At 28.7% G+C, this 21745-nt stretch overlaps 1 protein-coding gene across 2 annotated transcripts; it reads right to left on the bottom strand.

Annotated features, from left to right (window-relative positions):
- Positions 1-8978: 8978 nt before the first annotated feature.
- On the bottom strand, positions 8979-15253 carry LOC114192657 (transglutaminase family protein). Of its 2 annotated transcripts, XR_003606137.1 has the most exons (9): positions 14999-15253; positions 13819-14103; positions 11843-11899; positions 11544-11753; positions 10814-10932; positions 10628-10725; positions 9648-9772; positions 9342-9565; positions 8979-9276 (listed from the first exon to the last, which is right to left on the bottom strand). XR_003606137.1 is itself a non-coding variant. In XM_028082435.1 (8 exons), the coding sequence occupies exons 1-8, from the start codon at positions 15197-15199 to the stop codon at positions 9401-9403; spliced, it is 1260 nt and encodes a 419-aa protein (XP_027938236.1). In that variant the 5' UTR covers positions 15200-15253; the 3' UTR covers positions 8979-9400. The 2 variants fall into 2 exon arrangements, 1 of the variants encoding a protein (XP_027938236.1); XM_028082435.1 differs by having other exon boundaries at positions 8979-9565.
- Between the last annotated feature and the right edge of the window lie 6492 nt (positions 15254-21745).

Here is a 21745-nt window from a genome sequence, read left to right on the forward strand (position 1 = left end):
GGGTCGCCTAGGCGAACCAATACTCAACACGAGACCCTGTATCTCTCGCCTAGGCAAGATGGACTCGCTTGGGCGAAAATTGCAGGAACCCCCCCTCTGATCACACGCGAAAACAACCAGAATACGTACACTCACAGCAACAACAGGACCCAATACGTTAAAATCAACAGCACATATTATGAACATGGTATATCTCCCATTTGATTCACCAAACCGAGAGGGTTTGACCATACACAACCACATACAGTACCAAAAACCCTCATAAAATTACACCAAACACAAAAAGACTTTATGCGCATGATCAACCAACCAAGTTCTCTCACACATTGCACCTTTTACCAAAAATTCATTCAACACTTCAACCAATTGACAAAACGCAGATGCACATACAATATTCGTACAATAAACTCAGCACCTCTAACCTGGATTATTGAATTAAAATTGGATGAAATTTGATGTTCCTTTGCTCACCACGGTTCTGCTAGGTTCTCTTTACCCCTTCACATTCATACCAATCTAATAGTTAGCAAAAATAAAGCTTATTCTTTACCCTCCAAGGTTTGAACCCATGACCTTCCACTCATAAAGCCAAAGCACAACCACTATGTCAATTCACATTTGGTTGACATAAACAATCATCAGAAATTTACATTTCAAATTCCACATTCTTACATATTATTAAAACAAATCATAAAACAACAACACATAATTAGCATACATAGGACTCAAACCCAAGTCCTCTCACACAATTAAAGTACTCTCAACCACGTGAGCTAGCACTTTTCCACATGATCTTATACAGCAATTAATGTCATAAAGACGCCTTCTACCCGCATTTATTAATTAATAAATTATTTAATTAATTAATTTTCCCGAGTCTTACATTGACTAGAGATAAGACAATTAAGTGAGGTGCAAACCTCACCTTAGAAGTCGGTTTGTTGGGCTTGAGTTAGGCTTAAATCACATTCTTTAACATATTAGAGTACTTAGAGTCTATATATTTAGAGTGTGCAAACACCTTAACTTAATTTAAAGTATAAATGTGTGGTTGCAAACCTCACATTCCAAGCCGGTTTTTGGAGTAGATAATTTTGTTGTCTCATCGTACATTTCTCTTGCAAGATGCATTGGAGATTATTAAAAGAACTTTCATGTTAAACTTATCAAGTCATGTTTTTATCTAGTTAAGTTTCCTAATACATTAATAATTACATTTAACCAATAAATTTATTTCCGTAGTTACATGACAAATTGAGTATGGAGTATGAGAAATCATAAATATATAAATGTGTTGAGCATCGTTCCATTCAAAAGTTTGTAAACATGAATGTGTAAATCCAATAACACTTATAAATATGATGGAGTGACTCATAAAGACGTATATAGTTGGCTTGATGCATAGATTAGTTTGTTTTGAATAATTTTTTATTTTGTAATTATTATACTTATATTACTAGATTGTTGTTATCATTGTATTCATGCCTCATTAGAAATTAATTATCATTATACATGAAGAGTGCATTATTACGTGGCATTATTCATTAAAGAACAAACCTGCAAATGAAGTTAAAAGCTTATTAAAAGGGGCAAGTTTTAAATTATTTTTTCTCATATTTCATTTTAAACTACATAATTGATTTACGTGTGTATTTCCTTAATTAGATTTGTGTTCGGTACCAGCATATTAAGTAGAAGGGAGCATAACAAGACCATAAGGTTAATGTTCTTTTTAATGTATACACTTATAACTATAGTTATGACCTTTGAGATAATTTTACGATTTACTACTCATTTTAGTGTAATGGACAAGAAAATTCATTTTAGTGTGATATATTACATCTTGTATTATATGATGATAATCATTGCTAACGGTATTACTAATTTATGAACTGAGGTAGTATACTCTTACATATTGAAATAATTAGTATTTCATTTTAGGAAAATGAGGTTTTGACAAAAAAAAAATTGACAAAATTGACAAACTTTCTATAAATAGGATTAAAGTAGATTAATTTTTTATTTTTTTACAAAAAGTAATAAAAATAGTACCTTTTAACCTTATTTAGTAATTTGTCAAATTTTGTTAAAAAAAAGATAGTTTGGTATATTCAGCACTTTAGATTAAAATAGATAATTTAGCTGTTATAATTGTTTTGTGATTCAAATGGTCTGACTGTGCACATTATTTATTACATTTAGAGATTTTGTATTGATGCCCAAAAACCAATAGTTTAAAAAATGAAGTTTTTTTCATGTTGGCTATAATGAACCTATAATATAATTTTTACATTGGTTTTTACCTTAACCAACATAAAAAGTCTCATTTTTTTTTTACACCACTTGTTACTTTGGCTGAGGTTAAAAACTAAACCTTTTATATGCTTGTTAATGATTTAAACCTATAAAATAAAATTTTTGTGCTATGTGATTAATTGGTGTACAATAAATCATGTTTACAACACTCATTATGAAGTAGGGATGTCAAAGTGGGACGAATCGTGCTAGCGAGCTTGCAAGCCCACACAAAGAACGCGAGGTAGGCTGGAATTTTAGGCCAAATTTTGCTTATATGTTCCTTTTCTTGTATGAGTAGAAAAAATAATTGTTTTGCATTTTTTAATATGCTAAAATTTTAAGAATTTATCGTGCATGTCAAAATAAAAGTATAAATATCATAAAAATGTTGGATTATCAATTTATCATTCAACTCTCTACGATCTTTGATTAATTTTTTGAACTTGTACAATATTGAAGACTTTATCACAAGAAATAAATAAATAAAAAATGGACTGGCATGCAAGCCCACGAGCCAGAACTTATGCGGGACAAGCTAGTCTCTGCATTTTGTGGGATAAATGCGGATTATGCCCGTCCAACCCGCATTGCCACCTCTATTTTGAAGGTGGTATAATTTAGTTCAAATAATTAATGTAAAAAAATTATTTTGCAATAATGCTATAACAAAATCTACACAAGCATCTCAAGTTCCCCATCCCTTCATCCAATTTCTATTTAAGTAATTTTTTTCTCCACACCAATTTAATATAATATGTATTTCCAAATTAGCTCTTGTTATATATATATTCATCTACTCTTCTAAGAAAGTGTTAAATTAAATATACAAAGTTAAGGAAATCCTAACTTGATTCATAAAGAAAACTTATTATATAAACCTAACCTAGCAAAGATTAATCAAATCATCTCATATCCCACATGTGACCTCCATACCCACAACAACATGCAAACATTACTATGAAGGGAAACTTGATACATGAAGAAAATAAAAACTCACCTAAAATAAAAAAGTTTGATCAAATCAAATCAATTGTTCTATTTTTTTTTTTTTATATCTCCTTAGATGTGCCGTTTTATTAGAGAAGAGAATGAAAAATAGTTTCAAAGTCTTTAAGAAAACGTAGAAAAAAAATTAAATGAGAAATTTACAGAAATAATTTATGAAATATGAAATTATTTATTTATATTGACGATTGCGACTTGTAATTTTATACATAAATGAATGTTGTAATAATATAATGTTGAGGTTGTGTTTATGTAGATAAATGAAAGAAAAGACAATGATTGCAATGCAAATGGTGGTAAAGCATGAGAATTATGAAACATGATTAATGTGAAAAGAAGTGAGAAACGAGAGGAGATTAAGTTAAGCCAAAATTGGTGAAGAGAATGGGAAAGTTGATGAAGAAGAAAAGTAGGGTAAGATTTGATGGTTGAAGTGTTATTAAATTGGGGAGCACAGTTAGGTAAGCACGAGAGTATTAAAGAGAAAGTTATGATAATAATAGAAATGAGAAAGGGGGACCAATGTAGATGTTGAGACTAAAGCTAACCCTAATTAGGGTATAGAGTTGTGTTATAGGAAACAAAAATAGGTAACTATGAGGCTATTCAACCCTACAATTGCTACCTCATTAGTCATTTCCACTGCATAAAAGTTGTTCATCTTTTTCTTCTTTCGCCAACCCAACTGACATGGATGTGGCATAATCACCCTCCATTTACCTAATTATTCACCCATTTTGTTTTTCTCTTTTCCTCTCTCATCACACATCACATCACTTTTTTTATTTTATTTTATTTTTTTTCATAAAGACTTACATGTCTTCTATAAATTCCACTTAACATTATATCTTTATACACTACAAATTAGGACATATTGGAAGCCCATAGTAGGGATCAATTTAGAATTTGGATCTTTTAAACATTTCATTCTACCATGATCAAATTTAAGATTACATCTATAAAAATAAATCATTTTTTTATAAAAGTAAAAGTGTAAGTAAAAAATTATTTAAGTATTTTCTTTTTATCGATAATGATAGTTGTTAACATTTAACAGGAGAGCTAAGTCTATAATCTTTCTTGCCTTCCTTTCCGAACTCATCAAACCAATTTTATATCTCTCAAGTGTTTTGTATATGATTTGAATTCACGATCTCTCTCACTCTCACCATTTCTTATTTGAATATGATTCCTAAACAAATTTAGAATAAAAATTACAATGTTTTGAAAAATTAAATAAAATAAGATTATGTAACTTTTACATTTGACATAATGTTAATTAAATTATGTATTTAATAACTTTATAAGACGTAAAGTTAATAATTTTATGTTGAATTTAATGTCATTATTTCAATAGGTTTTATATAACAAATTTAATTATCGACGAAATTTAAAATGAATTTATTACAAAATAGTCGAATTACAGGATTAATGACGAGAATTTTGATAATCATTTGATAGATAAAACTTTCAACAAGTTCTTAAAACATTCAATTATCAAGAGATTTTACGAACAAAAATATTTGTTAATAACGAATTTTACATATGAATATCAATGAAAATATTAACTAATAATAAAAAATTTAAAATTATTAACAAATTAGTTACCGTAAAAATATCCGTGGATAATAAAAATTTTAAAATCTATCAATAAAAGTTTTTTACCAATAAAAATTTATGTTAGTAAAATTTTATTAATAAATATAAAATTTATTATAATATACTAATTAAGATTAAAATATAACTAAGATGATTTTAAGGATAAAATTGTTTTGAAGATATTATTCAACTCTTATACTATATTAGAAAACGTTATGAAACTATAAAATCAAAGCAAACAATATATTAGTGTAGATAACTGGTTCAATACTTTAATTTAAAAATTCATCCAAACACAGAAAAAAAAAATATGCATATAAAGTAATAATAACATCTTAAGTTGTCCTTAAGGAAACAATATAAAAATTTGTTTTAAAGATTTTTAATTAAATATCAGTGAAAAAAGAACTCTTTATATACATACTTGTTAAGCAAATAAAAGTAGTTATTGTATAAAAATAATTTTAGGTGGTTTTAACTAGATATGTTATTGAAAGATGTAAATAATTTATATTATATAATTAGTTTTAGTAATTTCTATTTTTTTTAATTTTAAAATATAATTAAAATAAATATAAAATTTTTATAAAAGTATGTAAATGTTATTACATATGGATATAAATAAATAGAAGGAAGTAGTTGAAATAAGAGATTCTGATAGATTATTTTAGAAAAGATACACGAAGATTCGACATGAATTAGTCAACAAATCACCTCAAGATATTAGGATATAATTTTCAACTAAAATCTTAAAACAATATATTTATGAGTCTTTCTATTTATTAATCTTGTTTACTTTTTATCGAATATAAAACTTTCAATTTATCTTGAATTTTTAAGATTCTTTCTTTTAGGTGTGAGTCTCTCCACATTGGAACATCTTTCAAGCACTAGTATCTTACTAGTAATCGATCTTTAAACTTTAGTATTCTTCACCTACTTTATACTATACTCGTCAAGTCGTCATCTATATGAACTATCAATCATGAGTATCTTAATAGTAATCAATTGTTATAATTCTTCACTTACTTTATACTTATCGGCCAAATCATCATTAGAATAAACTATCAAGCACAAGTGTCTTAGTAGTAATCAATTCTTAAACTTTAAGATTCTTCACCTGTTTTATATCATACTTGTCCAAGTTGTCAATAAGATGAATTTATCGACTTTGATATTATTGTTAGGTTTTTGGAAAGAAGAACTTGGAAGATTCAACATCAATAGATTGTGAACAAGCCCATATAAAGGAGCAAGACATCACTATCAATGTAAAAACCTTAAAACATTTGATTTATGGGATTTTCTACTTATATATTATCCATCTTACTCATTACTCATTTTTATCTAATGAGAAACTTCTAACTCACCTTGAAATTTTAACAAATTTTATTTACACCCTTATTTATTAAGCACACCCCCTGTCTCCTACACCCGAAGTGATTCTTTCTATTCCTCTGCAAACCCACTTCTGTAAAAGCAATTATTCTTTGTTTTCAATTCCTTTCGTTGAGGTTCTTCGGTCTTTCTCTTTAGTTTTCATTTGTGAGTGTTTCTTCTTTAGTGATTAGCAATGCAATAAACAAATTAACCTTCATGAACAACATATAGCAGTTCTAGAAAATAGTTTCAAAACCACGTTTTAACAAAATATACGTAACTAAAGTTATTACTGTCCAGGTAAAGAAAATATCAACTTTCAGATAGTAATTTCCAGAACTACATTTTAACAAATACACATAGTTTAGAGTATATCAATTTCCAAAAATAATTTATTGAACTATGTTTTAACAAAATACACAGTTTTGGAAATTACGTTTTGGAAACACATATCAATTATGAAAAGTAGTTTGCAAAACTATGTTTTAACATAATTTTGTATATTACTTCTTAAAACAACATATATCAATTTTGGAAAGTAGCTTTTGATAGTTTTAAAATAAAAATTTGAACTCTAATATGCTTTTAGAGTCTCGTGTCAATAGGAAGCAGATATGCTATACTCAGAATTCTCAATGGACGAAACACTGCGAGAAAAAAAAATTAAAATCATGAAAATAGGTTTAATAGCTTCTTCTATTTCATTATGATAATTTTTTTAATTTTGTTTTATTATTTTAAAATATTCTTAATTTGTAAATAAATTAATTTAGTTTCTTTGGTCAAATTAATAATAATGATGTTACTCAATAGTACATGTTATTTGTTGTTTTTCACTTCACCTGTGAGTTTCTTTAACTTATGGTGTTGTTCACACTATTCCTACATTTTACAGAAGAATTTTTTTTTTTTAAATGAAACTAAGTTAAAAATACTGACAAAAATTAAAGAAAAATATAATAATCAGAAAAAGAATAACTATTAAACTTGGTTTATATATAACTAGCGTAACACAGGCGCTATCGCGCCTGTGTGTATGTACTTTTTAAATATGTGTGATATTATATTAGTATGTGATAATATTATAATGTTATTAAGTTAAAAATAAAGAAGAAATATATCAGAACAGATAAAAATAAAGTGAAATATATCAAAACAGATAAAAGAATAACCATTGATAAATAAAGAAGAAGAGAAGAAGCATAGACATCCGATTTTATAAAAAATTTGTAAAAGTAACGATCAATTTTTAAAAATTTAATAAATTATTATATTTAAAGGGTAAAATCGGTATTTTGAAAAGTGGACACAAAAAGGGGAATCCCCTTTATATATTGTTATAGATTATTACCTATTTTCTTTTTCTATTAGTTCCCTTTTATTTGTTGTGTAAGAAAATGAAGTACCGCGTACAATATAGTCAACCATTGACATACCTTGAAATGCAATGACCCTCAGAAAATGCACAGCACATATAAAGTTGATGGAACACACTTTTATGTGAGTAGGATTAAGAATAATGAATTAAGATAAAAAAAGAGGTTTAAACGAGTATTTTTGGTAATTAAAATATAGTATAAAAGAAAGTGAGTTGTACTTAGTAAATAAGGGCCTGTAGCCTTTGAGTTGTAGGTGCCGGTTATCATAGCTGACCCACTTGTTATCTATTGTTTTAAATTTGTCTGAAAATCTTATCAAATATTTGAATGATGATTACAAATTATTTGTTTATGTGCTCATTCTTATTTGATTCTTCATCATTTCTTAACTGTAAATCCAACTATGTTGTTGCTCCAGACAAAGAGAAAATTATTCAGAGTCATGAATTTTCATATATAAAAATATATTTAGTTACCAGGAACTACACACAAGATGGGCTAGTATACCACATGAGATATTGTAATGATTATTTTAACACCATATATATCTTATTTTATTGGTTTACTTAATTAAATTGTTTCTTTAGTGTTTAATTAGTTTCAAATGAGTATTAAAACACGAGATTTTGTAAGTTTTACTTCAACATATACAACCCTAGATGCCTTAGCCATGATTTTTTTATTCTTTTTGGATTTTTTTAAAGTATTTTATGGCGGGTTTTGATTGTTAGTAAATCCATTTATTTTTCTTGTGTTAGAGAATGAGGGAGAAAGACTACAAAAAAACAATATTACTAAAGAGAAGATACAAATTCTCTTTAATGAAACTATTAAAAGGTAATAACTAATTATGTTTCACTTGTTTGATTATCTAATTCAACTTTTAAATTATAAATTTGTTTTTGAAATTACTCTATTCAACTTTTAAGAAATCATTAATCAAAGATGGAACAATGAATTGTTGCATAATTTTTGTTTAGATAGGTTGGTAGCAGATATTGATGAGATGAATAAGATTGGTATTCGCATCGAGAGTTTCAAGAGAAACTTTGAATTTTTTGATGGTCTAATAATTCAACATGCACTTAAAACTAAAACTCAAATACATTGGTAAGAATTATAAGGCGATGGATGTCTAGATTACAAAGGTTTGTTATTAAAATATTCATAACTCTTACGATTCAAGTTACCATCCTTATATTTTTTTTTATCTCCATTGACAACATTGATGTTTCACATATAAAAATTTATAAAAAGGTTTTGACACCCTAATCCCTACTTGCTTGGACACTACTCAAATATATGACAAAATGCTGCTTCAGTAATAATGCTTCTGATATCATATCTCATTACTTTGTCAGAGGAAAAACCTGTTCAGTAGTATATACATGAATTGTACAGAGGAAATGTGCATAAGGTATACATACATACACAATTATATATAATTACTAAAACACGGTAATAGTACAGAATTTTCATAGCTACCTACATAATTATATGGTTGTTACCTTCAATCATCATATGTGTGAATCTTATATTGCTCTTCCTTGCACAATCTCGTCCACTTCAGCAGTTGCGAACACCCTTTTATTTGTATGGTTCCAAAGCATTCAAACTATTGCAAAAACAACATCTCACTCTTGGTGTCCAGAAAATACAACAAAACTTGCTGCCTCGTACCTTTGGTTTGATGCAAATGTTGTTCCATGTTGTCTCCATCAAGAATGAAGAGGAACGAACTACCATGGTTCAGAGTTATTACCAAGAAAATTCCTGGCATAAGATGGCCGAGTCCACCCTTGCTCCATCAGGATCAGATTCAAGCGCAGCATCAGGTTATTCACGGCATCTTCTTCCAGGCTGCTAAGAGACTTTGATGATAATGTCTCTTGTGTTGATGAATTCTGCACAAGTTTAATGGTAAAACACCTCAATCAGTAAACTTTGAAAAACAGTTACATGCATTTTATAGGGTAGTAATGGTACCTGTTGTTCCCGGTACTTTTTCAGGTATTCCAGAGACTGCTCGTATAATCCACAGTGATAGAGAAGAATGCTGTAATCTCTTAATTCATTTGCATCATTTTTCAACAGAATAAGACGCTCACACGCTGAAAAGATAAGGAAATTATTTGGGATCATATCAAAATATAAGAAAATGTGTTAGTTGCAGCTTAATATCAGCAGAATTCACAAAAGACAAATCCAAGGAATAATGTCCAGCAAACTTTTTAGAATATCCATAAAACATCTCAATATTAATTCTATGTTATAAAACATTTAGAGTATATCAAATAATCTCTTTAGGATTTGTCTCAGATTTCATTATATTTCTTTTTATTTCCTTGTTTTAATGGGACTAGTTGTATGATCAGAAAATTTCCACCGAGGGTATTGTTCTCGGACCGATATTAGAAACTAATTATTTTTGAAACGTAAGAATCATCAAATTGAGTCTTATCTATCCCGACAAAGTTTCTTCCATTTAAATCTGCGAGAATCGAACCCTAATAATATGCTTAAGGAACCCAACCAACTGTGCTTAAGTGGATTAGGCTATTAAAATTAGCTAGTTCTTGACATAGGCCTGCCTGTTCAACCAAACGTCTCCATAAATACTTCTATAAGAATAAAACTAGCTTATATGCAAGTTAATAACCTGATTTTGGAGAAGCTAACATGAAAAAGTTTTTATAAATCAGCTTATACATAGACTAATTTTATTTTTTGGAGAAGATTTGCTTCTTATTTTTCTTTTCTATAAATGCTTATGAAGATACTGACTCAAATAGGCCCACAATTATCAGTATAAATAAATAGAACAAATTCATTATTTCATATCACTACCAATATTTAGCATCTCTACACCTGACTTTTCTCTTTCTAAACAAACTTGTATGACCAAAGCCTTACAATGCTTTTACATCATTGAGACAGAGAACAGAGAAAACGAATCAAATGCATACCAGACAAAGAACGCCTCATGTCCCCAAAACGCACACTGGTCCAAACACCTCGGTCTAGTCTATGTTGAGCAGCCTTAGCTGATGCAATTTCTGAGCCACTGCAGTTTGACAAACTTTTAAACTATTTCTTACATAAACTAATTACATTAGAGAAATAAGAGATGCGAATGTCATCTGAATAAGTACCTTTCTCCAACAAAATCAGATCTGTCAACACAGTTAGCGGCAGTTGCTGCCCTTAAGAATAAAGTTTTGGTGTGATCATGTTGAAAAGGCCAGAATGCATGCTTCAGATCATTTAAGATCTGCACATAGGTCAACATAAGTGAAAAACGAGAATAAGGGCTAAAGCAGCTAAAACAACATAATAGTTGAGATTGGCATAGATAAGAATGATCCACTTTAACAGAAAGCCAAACAAGTATATCAGAAGATGTAAGAAAAGAAACCTAGAGTGAAAGGAAATAAAAATATAAGCATGCTCCTATGTCCACAGTACAAGAATCTGATTCCCAATGTCTAGCATATATTCATGCATCGCACCATTGCTCCTGGAGTTTATTACAGATATTACTGGTCGCACCATTGCTCCAGGAGTTTATTACAGATATTATTGGAACAGCCAGCAAGTGGAAAAGACACTCCATAATGTCCACAGAAAACCTCAGGAGCATAGAACTTATTTTGCTATGAACATACTTAAAAAAGATGCTCATGCAGCCATAGCCTAGTTGGAGGTTGTCTCCAACCGGTAGCACTTGTGATCTATGGCAGCAAAATATATTTGTGCCAATCCCTCCTAGTTTATCGCACAAGTGAACAGTTACTGCTGTAAACTAGGAAAATCTTCACATTGTTTGTTGAAGAGATACAGAGCAAAGTAAAAGGGAATGGAGAGCACACAATCAGACATTACCTCAACTAATAGGTTTCCTGAAGTCATTATGTGAGCTTGGTCTGACTCCTTGCTTTTCTGCTTATGATAGCCTTTGGGAAGGCTAAGAGCATCATGAGGGAAGAAAATTTCAGCATCAAAATACAAAAGGCTCCACAGACGAAGCATTTTCAGAATTTCTGAGTATATAAGCGATAGCATTGCAGGAGATCCCGAACGATGGGTCAAAACCTGCTCAGAACATCAAAGTAAATCTATCAAACGTCTACCCCTCACAGATTTCTCTTCAGAAACAACCTGTAAAAATAAATATATGTTACCGAGTGGAGATAAAGAGCTCTTGGCTCCAATATATTTGTATTGGCTCTCCTGAAACCCTATCAACAACAAAGTGATCAGTAAAAGTAAAGAACACCAAGGTAAAAGGATGAAATTAGTTTAAAAGCATATAATTTAAGAGAAGTGAGAAAAAATAACTGAATATATTACAGGCTGTCAAAACGAAGTTCTTAAAACAGCAACAAAAAAAAATACAGCAAAAAAAAAATAGATCGTGAATATGATAATACATATTCTACTTTTCAAGTTTCTATGACCTACACTTATGTAGGTCAAACATAGTATAACACATTTAAACGAACTGATTGAACACCTTTAATGAACTTATTGGTATATATAAGTACTTAATAGTTCGTTATACATTACCCTGCTCATGACGTGCAGAGAATAAAGGCATTATCATCAATGCAGCGGGCATTCTTATAAAACACATATACAAAGTGTACTTCTCAGAAGATATTTGTTAGAGCATTATCACAAGTTTATGATGGCAAAAGCTAGGATGCACTCTTCACGTGTATGAAGAGTCTTAAAGAAAATAGAATTTAAACTTAACTCAATCTCACAAATCAGTTTGGTAAAATGATGTTAGCATCTACTATAATTTGGTCATATCATTAGTTGATATGAGATTTACAATATACATGGTCATGGTGAGGATTAGACATCTCGAGCATTAGACTATGGAGCAAACTCAATAACTAGTGACACAATAGGTTCACAAACTTCACTAAGATAGACTCTGATATCATAATAAAAAAGTGAATTAAAACTAGCTAGTATTGAGGGGGGTTGCACCCACTTATATACTATAATTTAACTTCTATATCTTTAATCAATCTTAGATTTCCAAATAAAAAAATAAAAATATGAGAATACGAGGAGCTGTCTTCACCGCAGACTAAAAAAACTAAAAGAGCAGGTTGTTAATAGCCACGACAGCAGGCATGAATGTAGATGGAGTGATTTTGGTATCAGCACCAATTTTTAGGGAAGGTGATTGTGAATTGCAAGGCGGCAAAACGGAAGGAGACTTTGCTTATAATTGCAGTTTGGAGGAGATAAAAGTGTCTCTCAAAAAGGTGATATGTTCCTTTATTTTTGGATGATATATTGTTTAAACCAATAACCAACGTTTCCTATCTATGGGTGTTTGAGATATTAACAAGTAATTCCGCTGTTGAATTACGAGAAATGCAACTATGGTACGATAAATTGGACCAGTTAGGAAACATAATTGTCCGAGAAGTTTGGCAAGGTGGAAGCAATGAAAATTTTGCAAACTTCCAAAAAAATAATATTAAATGCAAAATTTCAGAAATAACAATAAAGGAAAGAGAATCTTTAAATACAGCAAAACAAAATTACATTTCTCTGAACATTTCTTGACATTGCAACTTCTGAATTCTCCCATTCAAGATTAGACTTACAGCTAACTACACAAGCTTGACCATTTGTTCCATTTTTAAATCTAAAATGAATCTAAATGCTTGTTTGCATTCAAGCGTAAAAAAAACAATTGGAGGTTCTTTAATAAGCTGGGCTCAGTTTCTTATGCAGGATACTTTGCAGCTGTTGTCTTAGAATAATGCTTCAGAACCCTTGAGTGGTTATTAGCTAGAGTAATATATAATGACATCTACTGAAATTTTTTCAGATAGCACCTAATACTTTTGATTTTTCAGTGTTTACAATAATCATCTTCAGAGATACACATGGTAAAAATTTTGAAAAAATTAAGGAGGGGAGGGTTAATGTAATGTACAAAGAGTGTCAATGTAATACTATTAAAACAATTAAGGGGTCTATGTCTCTAAAAAGAAGGGGTATTGAGCAAAACAAAAAGAAGAACAAGAACAAGAAAGGCTAGTCAAATGTAGTTTACTCTGTTAGCTATAACACTCTCACTTATTTTTGTCAAGCACATTAACTTGGAGCATGAAATCAAAGTACAAACCTTGTGAACATATAGAAACCTCTCGATGCTCTCTAAAAACTTCTCAGGCGATGATTCATATTTGGGGCTGTAGTGAGGACAATAGTCCATGGAAAGATCGTCTAATCTGGTGACGAAATCATCCACGGGAAGTGGAACTGATGAATGTGATACCAAAGAATCATCCTCTGCAGCTATGTAGAGAGCAGTTCTCCCCAAATCAACACACCTGTTGATACAAATGCTGGTTTGCTTCTCAATATCACTAAATCTCCCAATTTGTAAGCAGAATTGCTCTCTAGCTTCCTTCTCATTTACCAACAATGCAACAAATGAGATTGAATCTAGAACTTCAAAACCCAAAAAAGCTTAAAAATAATTTCAAACTCATCAGCATAAACCATTTTTGGGTCTAAACCAAAAATTTCAAATTACACGTACTGAAAAAGAAAAAGGCGCGTAAGAATGGCATAAGGAAATTCCAAATTATACATATTACACCATTTTCGATCAAAACGAGAAGAGACAAGACAAAACGACAAAACAAAATATAACAATACAAATCCACAGCAAACTCTGCAGTCCAAACCGTTCAAACCCTAATGCCTACGTTTGATTTTGGTTGAGGAAACAAATAGGAAATGTATGCTGAAAAAAGATAAAATAAAATAAAATAAAATAAAATATTTAGTTATTTAATAGAGTATAAATATATAATATAAAATAAAAATAAAAATAAATTAAAACATGATTTAATTGATTACATAAGAAAATATAGAAAAAACAAAAGAAAAATTAAATGTTTAGTTATTTAGCAGATTACAACATATAAAATATAAAGAAACCAAGGAATCAAATCAAATAAAATCAGCAAGTTCACACTGCAACTACCACAGAATTTAAAAATCAAAAGTAAAGTAAAATTCAACCAAAATTGAATTGGAAAAAGGATGTTAACATTTCAGCAGTTTGCAAATAAATATTCAATCATTAAACATTAACATAAGCCTTTCATAAGAAACTCGAATTCAATCAGAAAACAACAGGTAAGGATTTTTAGTCGAACAGTCTGCGAAACAAAGATTTCCATTAAATATGACGAAAACAAGAGAACTCCAACAATTGTGATTAGAATATTGTGAGAGAAAAATAATAATAATAATAATAATAAGATGAGTTTGATCGTTGATATCGTGATTACTCTAGCGTGTGTGGTGTCGATTCCAGAAGCGTGGAGAGCGTCGTGAAGGACGAAGTTGTGGTCCGCAGCGAGGTGGCGTTGGGCATTGGAATTGGAACCGACGTGACAGAGAACGCGACACGAGGAAGAAGGGCAAAACTGGGATTTCGAAAATATGGAAGTGATTGGCAGCGGAGCGAACGAGAGAGCGAAAGAACGCATGTTGTTGGTGTGTTCAGTTTCTGCATTCTGACTCACATTACAAACCAATTAAAGAAGCCAAATAGAATAAATTTATTTTATCTTTATTATCCTGTCATGTCATGATTTTCAGTGTGTGGATAAATTTTTAAATGAGTTTTCCCGGATTCAAAAATTAATTTGTGGATATGTTTAGGTTAAAATACTTTCTTGGTACATGTTGAAAAATCTCAAACAGGTCTTAAGATTTTTTTAATCTTAATTAGGATCATATTTTTGAAAATGTGTAATAATTAGACCATTCCGTTAGTATAGAGTTAACGGTGTTAAAGATGTGCCACGTGTCAACTCCAAATTTTTTTGAATTTTTTTTAAAATTTTTTAATTTTTTTTTTGAATTTTTTTTGAATTTTTTGAATTTTTTTTTAAATTATTCATGCCACGTGTCACGTCAGTATTGTGCCACGTGTCAAGTCAGTAAGGTGACACGTGTCAAATGATTGTCTGAATCTCAATTTGGTCCATATATTTGTTATTTTTATTACATTTCAGTCCATTTTTTAAAATTTTTTAAATATATTTATTTTAACATTTTACAAAATTGTTTTAAAATTTTATATTTAAATTTATAAAATTGTTAATTTTAAACCAACTCTAACATTTGTATATAAATTATTTAAAACAATTTTGTAACAAGTTAAAATAAATATTTTAAAATTTTAAAACAAAATATAAAATAAACTTAATATTATTAAAATGTTTAATAAAAATATCATTATAAAATTTATATAAAAGTTAAATTTGATCTCAATTTAGAAGATGAAATTAAAAATTAAAAAAAATGGACTGAAATATAATTAAAATAACAAATATATCGACCAAATTGAGATTCAAACAATGACTTGACACGTGTCACCTTACTGACTTGACATGTGGCACAATATTGATGTGACACGTGAGATGAATAATTTTCAAAAAAAAAAATTAAAAAAATTCAAACAAATTCAAAAAAAATACAAAAATTCAAAAAAATAAGAAGCTGACATGTGTCATATCCTTAACACCGTTAACACCATACTAACGGAATGAGCCTAATTGTTACATATTTTCAAAAATATGGACCTAATTGAGACTAAAAAAAATCTTATGACCTATTTGAGATTTTTCAACAAAAACATGAACCAAGGGAGTATTTTAATCTATGTTTGTATAAACTTTTTTGAAAAAAAAATCCAACTAAAAAGTATGTTTTATAACTAACTTAAAATTGAGTACAGTATAAGTTAAAAAAGTAAATTTTAAAAAATACATTAAAAGATTTAAAAGAATTATATGAGAAGGTTTCTATAAATTATTTTATATATATATATATATATTAATTTTATTTCGTGAAAAGAAATCATTTACTTTCTTTTATTTACTTTTTCTCCTTTAGAAGTTTTTGTCGAAATGTTTTGTCTTAAAAAGTCTTACATACATGTCAAAAGTATAAATTTAGGTAAACTATGATTATGTTTGACCAAATTTCCTTTAAAAGAACTAAAAGTTAAAATGTTTAATGTGATTAACTTATTAATTAGTTCGATAAGTTAGAATATATCCATACTTCAATTTAATTTATTTGTGTTAATATATATCCACATTTAATACTTTATTGATGAAATATATAATTTATAAAATAATTATATTTTACGATAATAAATAATTTATAATTTTTTATTTAGAGAGCAGGCAATAAATACTTTAATTTAAATTTATAAAATAACAATTATATAATTATCGAATTATATTATATTTTTTAATATACATGTATCACATACTTTTATATTATTTTCAAAATAAATAGATTGAAATCATATACATATCATATTTAATATATATTTAATATACGTGTATCTGTATATCATATATAATAAGTAAGAATATAATTAATTATTGAATTAGATTTTAATATTAGATGATTGTATGTTTTTAAAAATTATAAATTACATTTTAAAAAATAAATATTTAATCAAATTCCAAGTAATTCTGTGTTACAAAATTCATTACAATTCAAAATAATCACCATTTTTAATAAAAATAAATATTTTATTAAAACTAGAAAATTGAATAATTAAAATAGTAATAAATAAATATAATATTAAATCAGTGATCCAAAAATCGGATTCATAATTAAGGTTTAGAAATTGAGGTTTTTTCATATTATTGTAAGATATAAAATGGTAAAATGAAAGTTTTATATAACTATATATATATAAAATATGCGTACACATATAAAGAAAAACATTTAATTGGTTTTCTCAATTATTAAGATGATTAAATGTCATTTTTCTTCTTTAAATTTTCCAATTAGAAGACTATAAATATTAGCTCTATTTTACCTAATCAAAATTTTAATATTTATTTTTTTTTTCTCGAATCTTTTTTTTTTTCATGGTATGGGTGAGGTGTGTTCATGCATATGAGATTTGAAAGATGAATATTTTGTTAGTATAAAATAATAACGATATGTTTGGTTCTTGGATTAGGATTTGTTAGGATCAAGTTAGGACATTCCTAACTCATATTCTCTTTAGAATAATTCTTTGAAATAAATGAAATTTAAAATAAGAGGAGTTTACCTGAACTCATAACATTAATATCAGATAATCTCATAACATTAATACTCATGATAGTTGCTCGTATTAAAAATATTAATTTTACACATTGATAAATCGTATAATACTTAAATGTTTGTAAATTTATTAATATAATTCAAATTTATAAAAAAAAATATACATATCTTACTTATGGTAGATAATTTATATTATGATACAAAGATATTGTAGTAATTGATGATTTCTTTAATTCAATAAAAGCAACAATAGCAATGATTGAAGACTACAAAGATATTTTTGAGCAGATACATTTAAAAGAGCTATGATTTTTGTAACTACTTAGTTGAGTTCCCTCACTAACTCTATTGTTTGGCACCGAAAATATCAAGTTTTGTTGCAGAGAAGATAAAATATATGTGGATCTGCAGAAGATGCGTGTTCTCCACGTGGGTCTTCACAAAACCTGCTTTTAATTCTTTTTAATATTTTTTCTATACATTTTTATTTTATAATTATTAATATTAATTTTCATTCAATAATTTCGTTAATAACTTTCAGTAATATTCTTTCGATTGTACTCTTGTATTCTCAGTGTTTGAATTTAATATTGGACAATGTTACTGGACAGTTTCCATTTTTCTATACTTATAAAACACCTATTAAAAATAAGTACTTTTATTTTTATAGGTATATTTTTCTAAATTATTGTATATTTTAAAATGAAAACATTATGCTATTTGTGTTGAATAGGTGTATTTTACCAGGTGTCTGTTTATCTTCACTCTTAATTAAGTACTTATGAAGATAGATAGTTTTCTCTATAAACATTTTTAAACAAAAAGGTAGATTTCTATAAATTTAAATTATTTTAAATATTATTTATTTTATAAAAAAATTATATTAGTTTTATAAATTTGTAATTTTATTATTTATATAAACTAATTTTAGTTTATTAAAAAAATATTTCCCCTCTTTTCTTTTTATTCTCTTATAGGTGTTTATAAATAGATTTATTCGACATATGTTTAGAAGAGTTTCCAGATGGATTCACCCAAAGATATCTCTCTATAATATATAATTGATTCTCAGTACTCAATAATTTTTTTTTTAATTATATTCTCAATAAATTATAAATTTTTGGTTTAATTTGTGCTCCTGAAAAAAGTATTTATTTATATTTTACTCATATTGTGTTAACTATTGTAATTAATTTAAAATATATTTTTTCCTTCACATGTTTCTTTACAAGTGTGAAAAATATGTCACTTTATTGTGTGGCCAAAAATTAGTGAAGGTGGATTCAGCCGCCATAATTAGTGGATTGAAAGCCTTTACCCATCCTCTCAGAGGTTACGTCGATTTGCTGTTTTTTTTTTCTTTTATAAATTTTTGTAATTTTTAAATATAATATATATATATATATATATATATATGATTATGTAAATATTTTAACAAATTTTAAAAAAATTAATATATATAATTCAATAAATCACTGAGAGTTAATAATTTTACATATCAGAAAGACCTTGAAAAAATTACAACAATTATAAAATATATATCGAAGGTAATTTATTTTATTTTCTAATAATTTATAGTTTATTAATTATTTAAAATATTTATTTTATTTAAAAGATATATAGAGTAGTTATTATAATATAAGTTTCTTGAAAGGTACATAAATTAATTATTATAATATAAACAAGTTATATGTGATGATTATTTATTGAATAAATTAATTAAAAAATATTTATATACGGGAATAGATGATAGTACAAATGTTGAGAAAGTTACATGACACTAGGGAAAAGATTTATATCAGGAGGTATTTAAGATAATATTTTAGTCTTAGTTTTTTCATTTTAATAAAGTTTATGGTTGTAAAATAATGTTTTTCTTTATTGAGATTTTCAAATATGAGAGGAATAAAGTTTTATTTTATTATGAGCTCTAGTTTGTGCTACAGGTTTGGGAGCAATTTTTGCTTTAGGGTGCTGAGCGTTAAGTTGTGCCCTTGAATGCTACTTTTTTCGAATGCTTTAGTATTTAGCGTCAATTTTTGTGAGAGCTCTGACGTTGAGCGTCATCGTTGAGTGTCATGTTCGCTGTTTGTTTTGTTTTGCTCTTTAGATGTTTTTGGTAGTTTGTTGGTTCATTTATTTATGTTTATGACCTTAGTGATTGTTTGATTTATGAATAAATATGCATTAATATAATGATGTATGAAAATGTAATGATGATGAGCTTGTCATGAGAATGAGCATTGTGTGTGTTTGGCGTAATTCTAGGAATCTCGTGAAGAGATTCTATGATGGTGTGACTTTAGTATACATATTGACGTGGGAGTCCAAGGCTTGAGGTTTATCTTGACACTTTAATAATCATTCATATTCATGTAAAGTAAAATGAGTTATGTGGTGAGAGTAGCAAGATGTCCTAGTCTGAAGGCAACGTATTGGCCTAAGATGTGAAGGGTACTAATCTTGTGTGTGGTTGGGGTGATAACCCCTCTAGGCTAGGCTCTACATAGCATATAAACCACCACAAGTGCAAAACCTTCCAAGACTGCCATCATTGCATAAATCTGAATAATTGAGTATAAAATGATCTTGTTTTTGTGCATATCCTTATATTGTGACTATTTATGCTAAAATTGTATTTATAACATTACTTTATGGTATTAAATAACTCTTTTGTATACTAGCTTACCATTTTGTGTACTTTGTATTTCTTGTGTTTGTTTTTCTTTCTCGTTTGCAATGATCACCATATTGGTGTGAGCATATGCAAATGCAAGTTTAAAGACACCTTTAGAGGATAAGGAACCATAATGTTATAGTAGTGGAATGTCTTGATGAGCTTTAGTAGTGGTTAGTCTTTGTATAAAGCTTTTTTGGTTTCAATTGTTTATATAAATGTTATATTTTTATAGTCCTATCTTTTGTAAGATTGTGGTAATATACTTTATACACTAGATTACCTGTTTTGGATACTATGATGAAGTATCCTATTTTATCAGTTTTAAACTACTAAAATGAGATATTACAATATACCACAAATAATGGAATTAACCGATTAACAAATCTAATTAAGATTGAATACATAACTAAATGGATTTAACCGATTAAAGTGAGTAATTAATTGATTAAGACAGAAGCTAACATATGAACTAGGGGTGAGCATAAATATTCAACCCGACCAAAACCGTGATATCTGAGAAAGAAATCATGGATACGGATTGCTCTATTCGTATTCGATTTGAACGGATAAGATAATATGGATAGAAACGGTCGAGTACAGATTCTATTTTATATTTTCGTGGTTACCCGACCCGACCCACAATCAATGACTTTTCCCTAAACCTAATTTGTTGCCAACGTCTTTAGAACCTTCTCCACTTCCAACTTTTGAAAACCAGCAATCTTTCAAACACAACTTCTCCTCTGTTTCAAGTTTCTTGCATCTCAACTGCAAGCATCTCCCCAACAAACGATTTTGCCTTTGGAAGAGATTTGTCATGGTCAATATGTCATCGTTTTCTACTTTAGGTGAAGCGCAATCTCCAGCGAGTTGCAACGGTGGGTGATAAAGCTTGCAGTGGTGCATAGGGAGGAGTTGCGGTGGGGGAGGTGACACACAATCTACTATGGAGTTCGCGTCTTCCGATCTGGTTTTGTGTCTCATGCAAGTGCGCGCAATGGACAACTGTGTGACGATGAACCCATCTACTCCGATCTGTGTTGTAGGTGACGAAGTGGTCTCCGATCTGTATTGTAGGTGACGAGGTAGTGGTGTTTGGTCAGTCTGCGCGGTGACGTGGTGATGGAAATAATCAAGATTATGGAGAAGATGGAGGAAGCCATGGCAGACTGAAAGGTGATGGAGGTTACGTTTTCACATTTTTACAGTTCATTCGGATAAACCGCACCCATCCATGCCTGATCGGATCCAAATTAACCCTAACCCGAACACG

Source organism: Vigna unguiculata, chromosome 1 (genome assembly GCF_037176805.1).
Source record: "Vigna unguiculata cultivar grain cowpea cultivar isolate G323 ecotype 2 chromosome 1, ASM3717680v1, whole genome shotgun sequence".
Classification (NCBI taxonomy): domain Eukaryota; kingdom Viridiplantae; phylum Streptophyta; class Magnoliopsida; order Fabales; family Fabaceae; genus Vigna; species Vigna unguiculata.

Coding starts and splice junctions, on each gene's coding strand:
- LOC114192657 (XM_028082435.1), bottom strand. CDS start 15,199: ATGCGTTCTTTCGCTCTCTCGTTCGCTCCGCTGCCAATCACTTCCATA. Junction 14,104..14,998: donor TCGACACCACACACGCTAGA/GTAATCACGATA, acceptor GTAAATGAGAAG/GAAGCTAGAGAGCAATTCTG. Junction 10,933..11,543: donor CAGGAAACCTATTAGTTGAG/GTAATGTCTGAT, acceptor ACCTATGTGCAG/ATCTTAAATGATCTGAAGCA.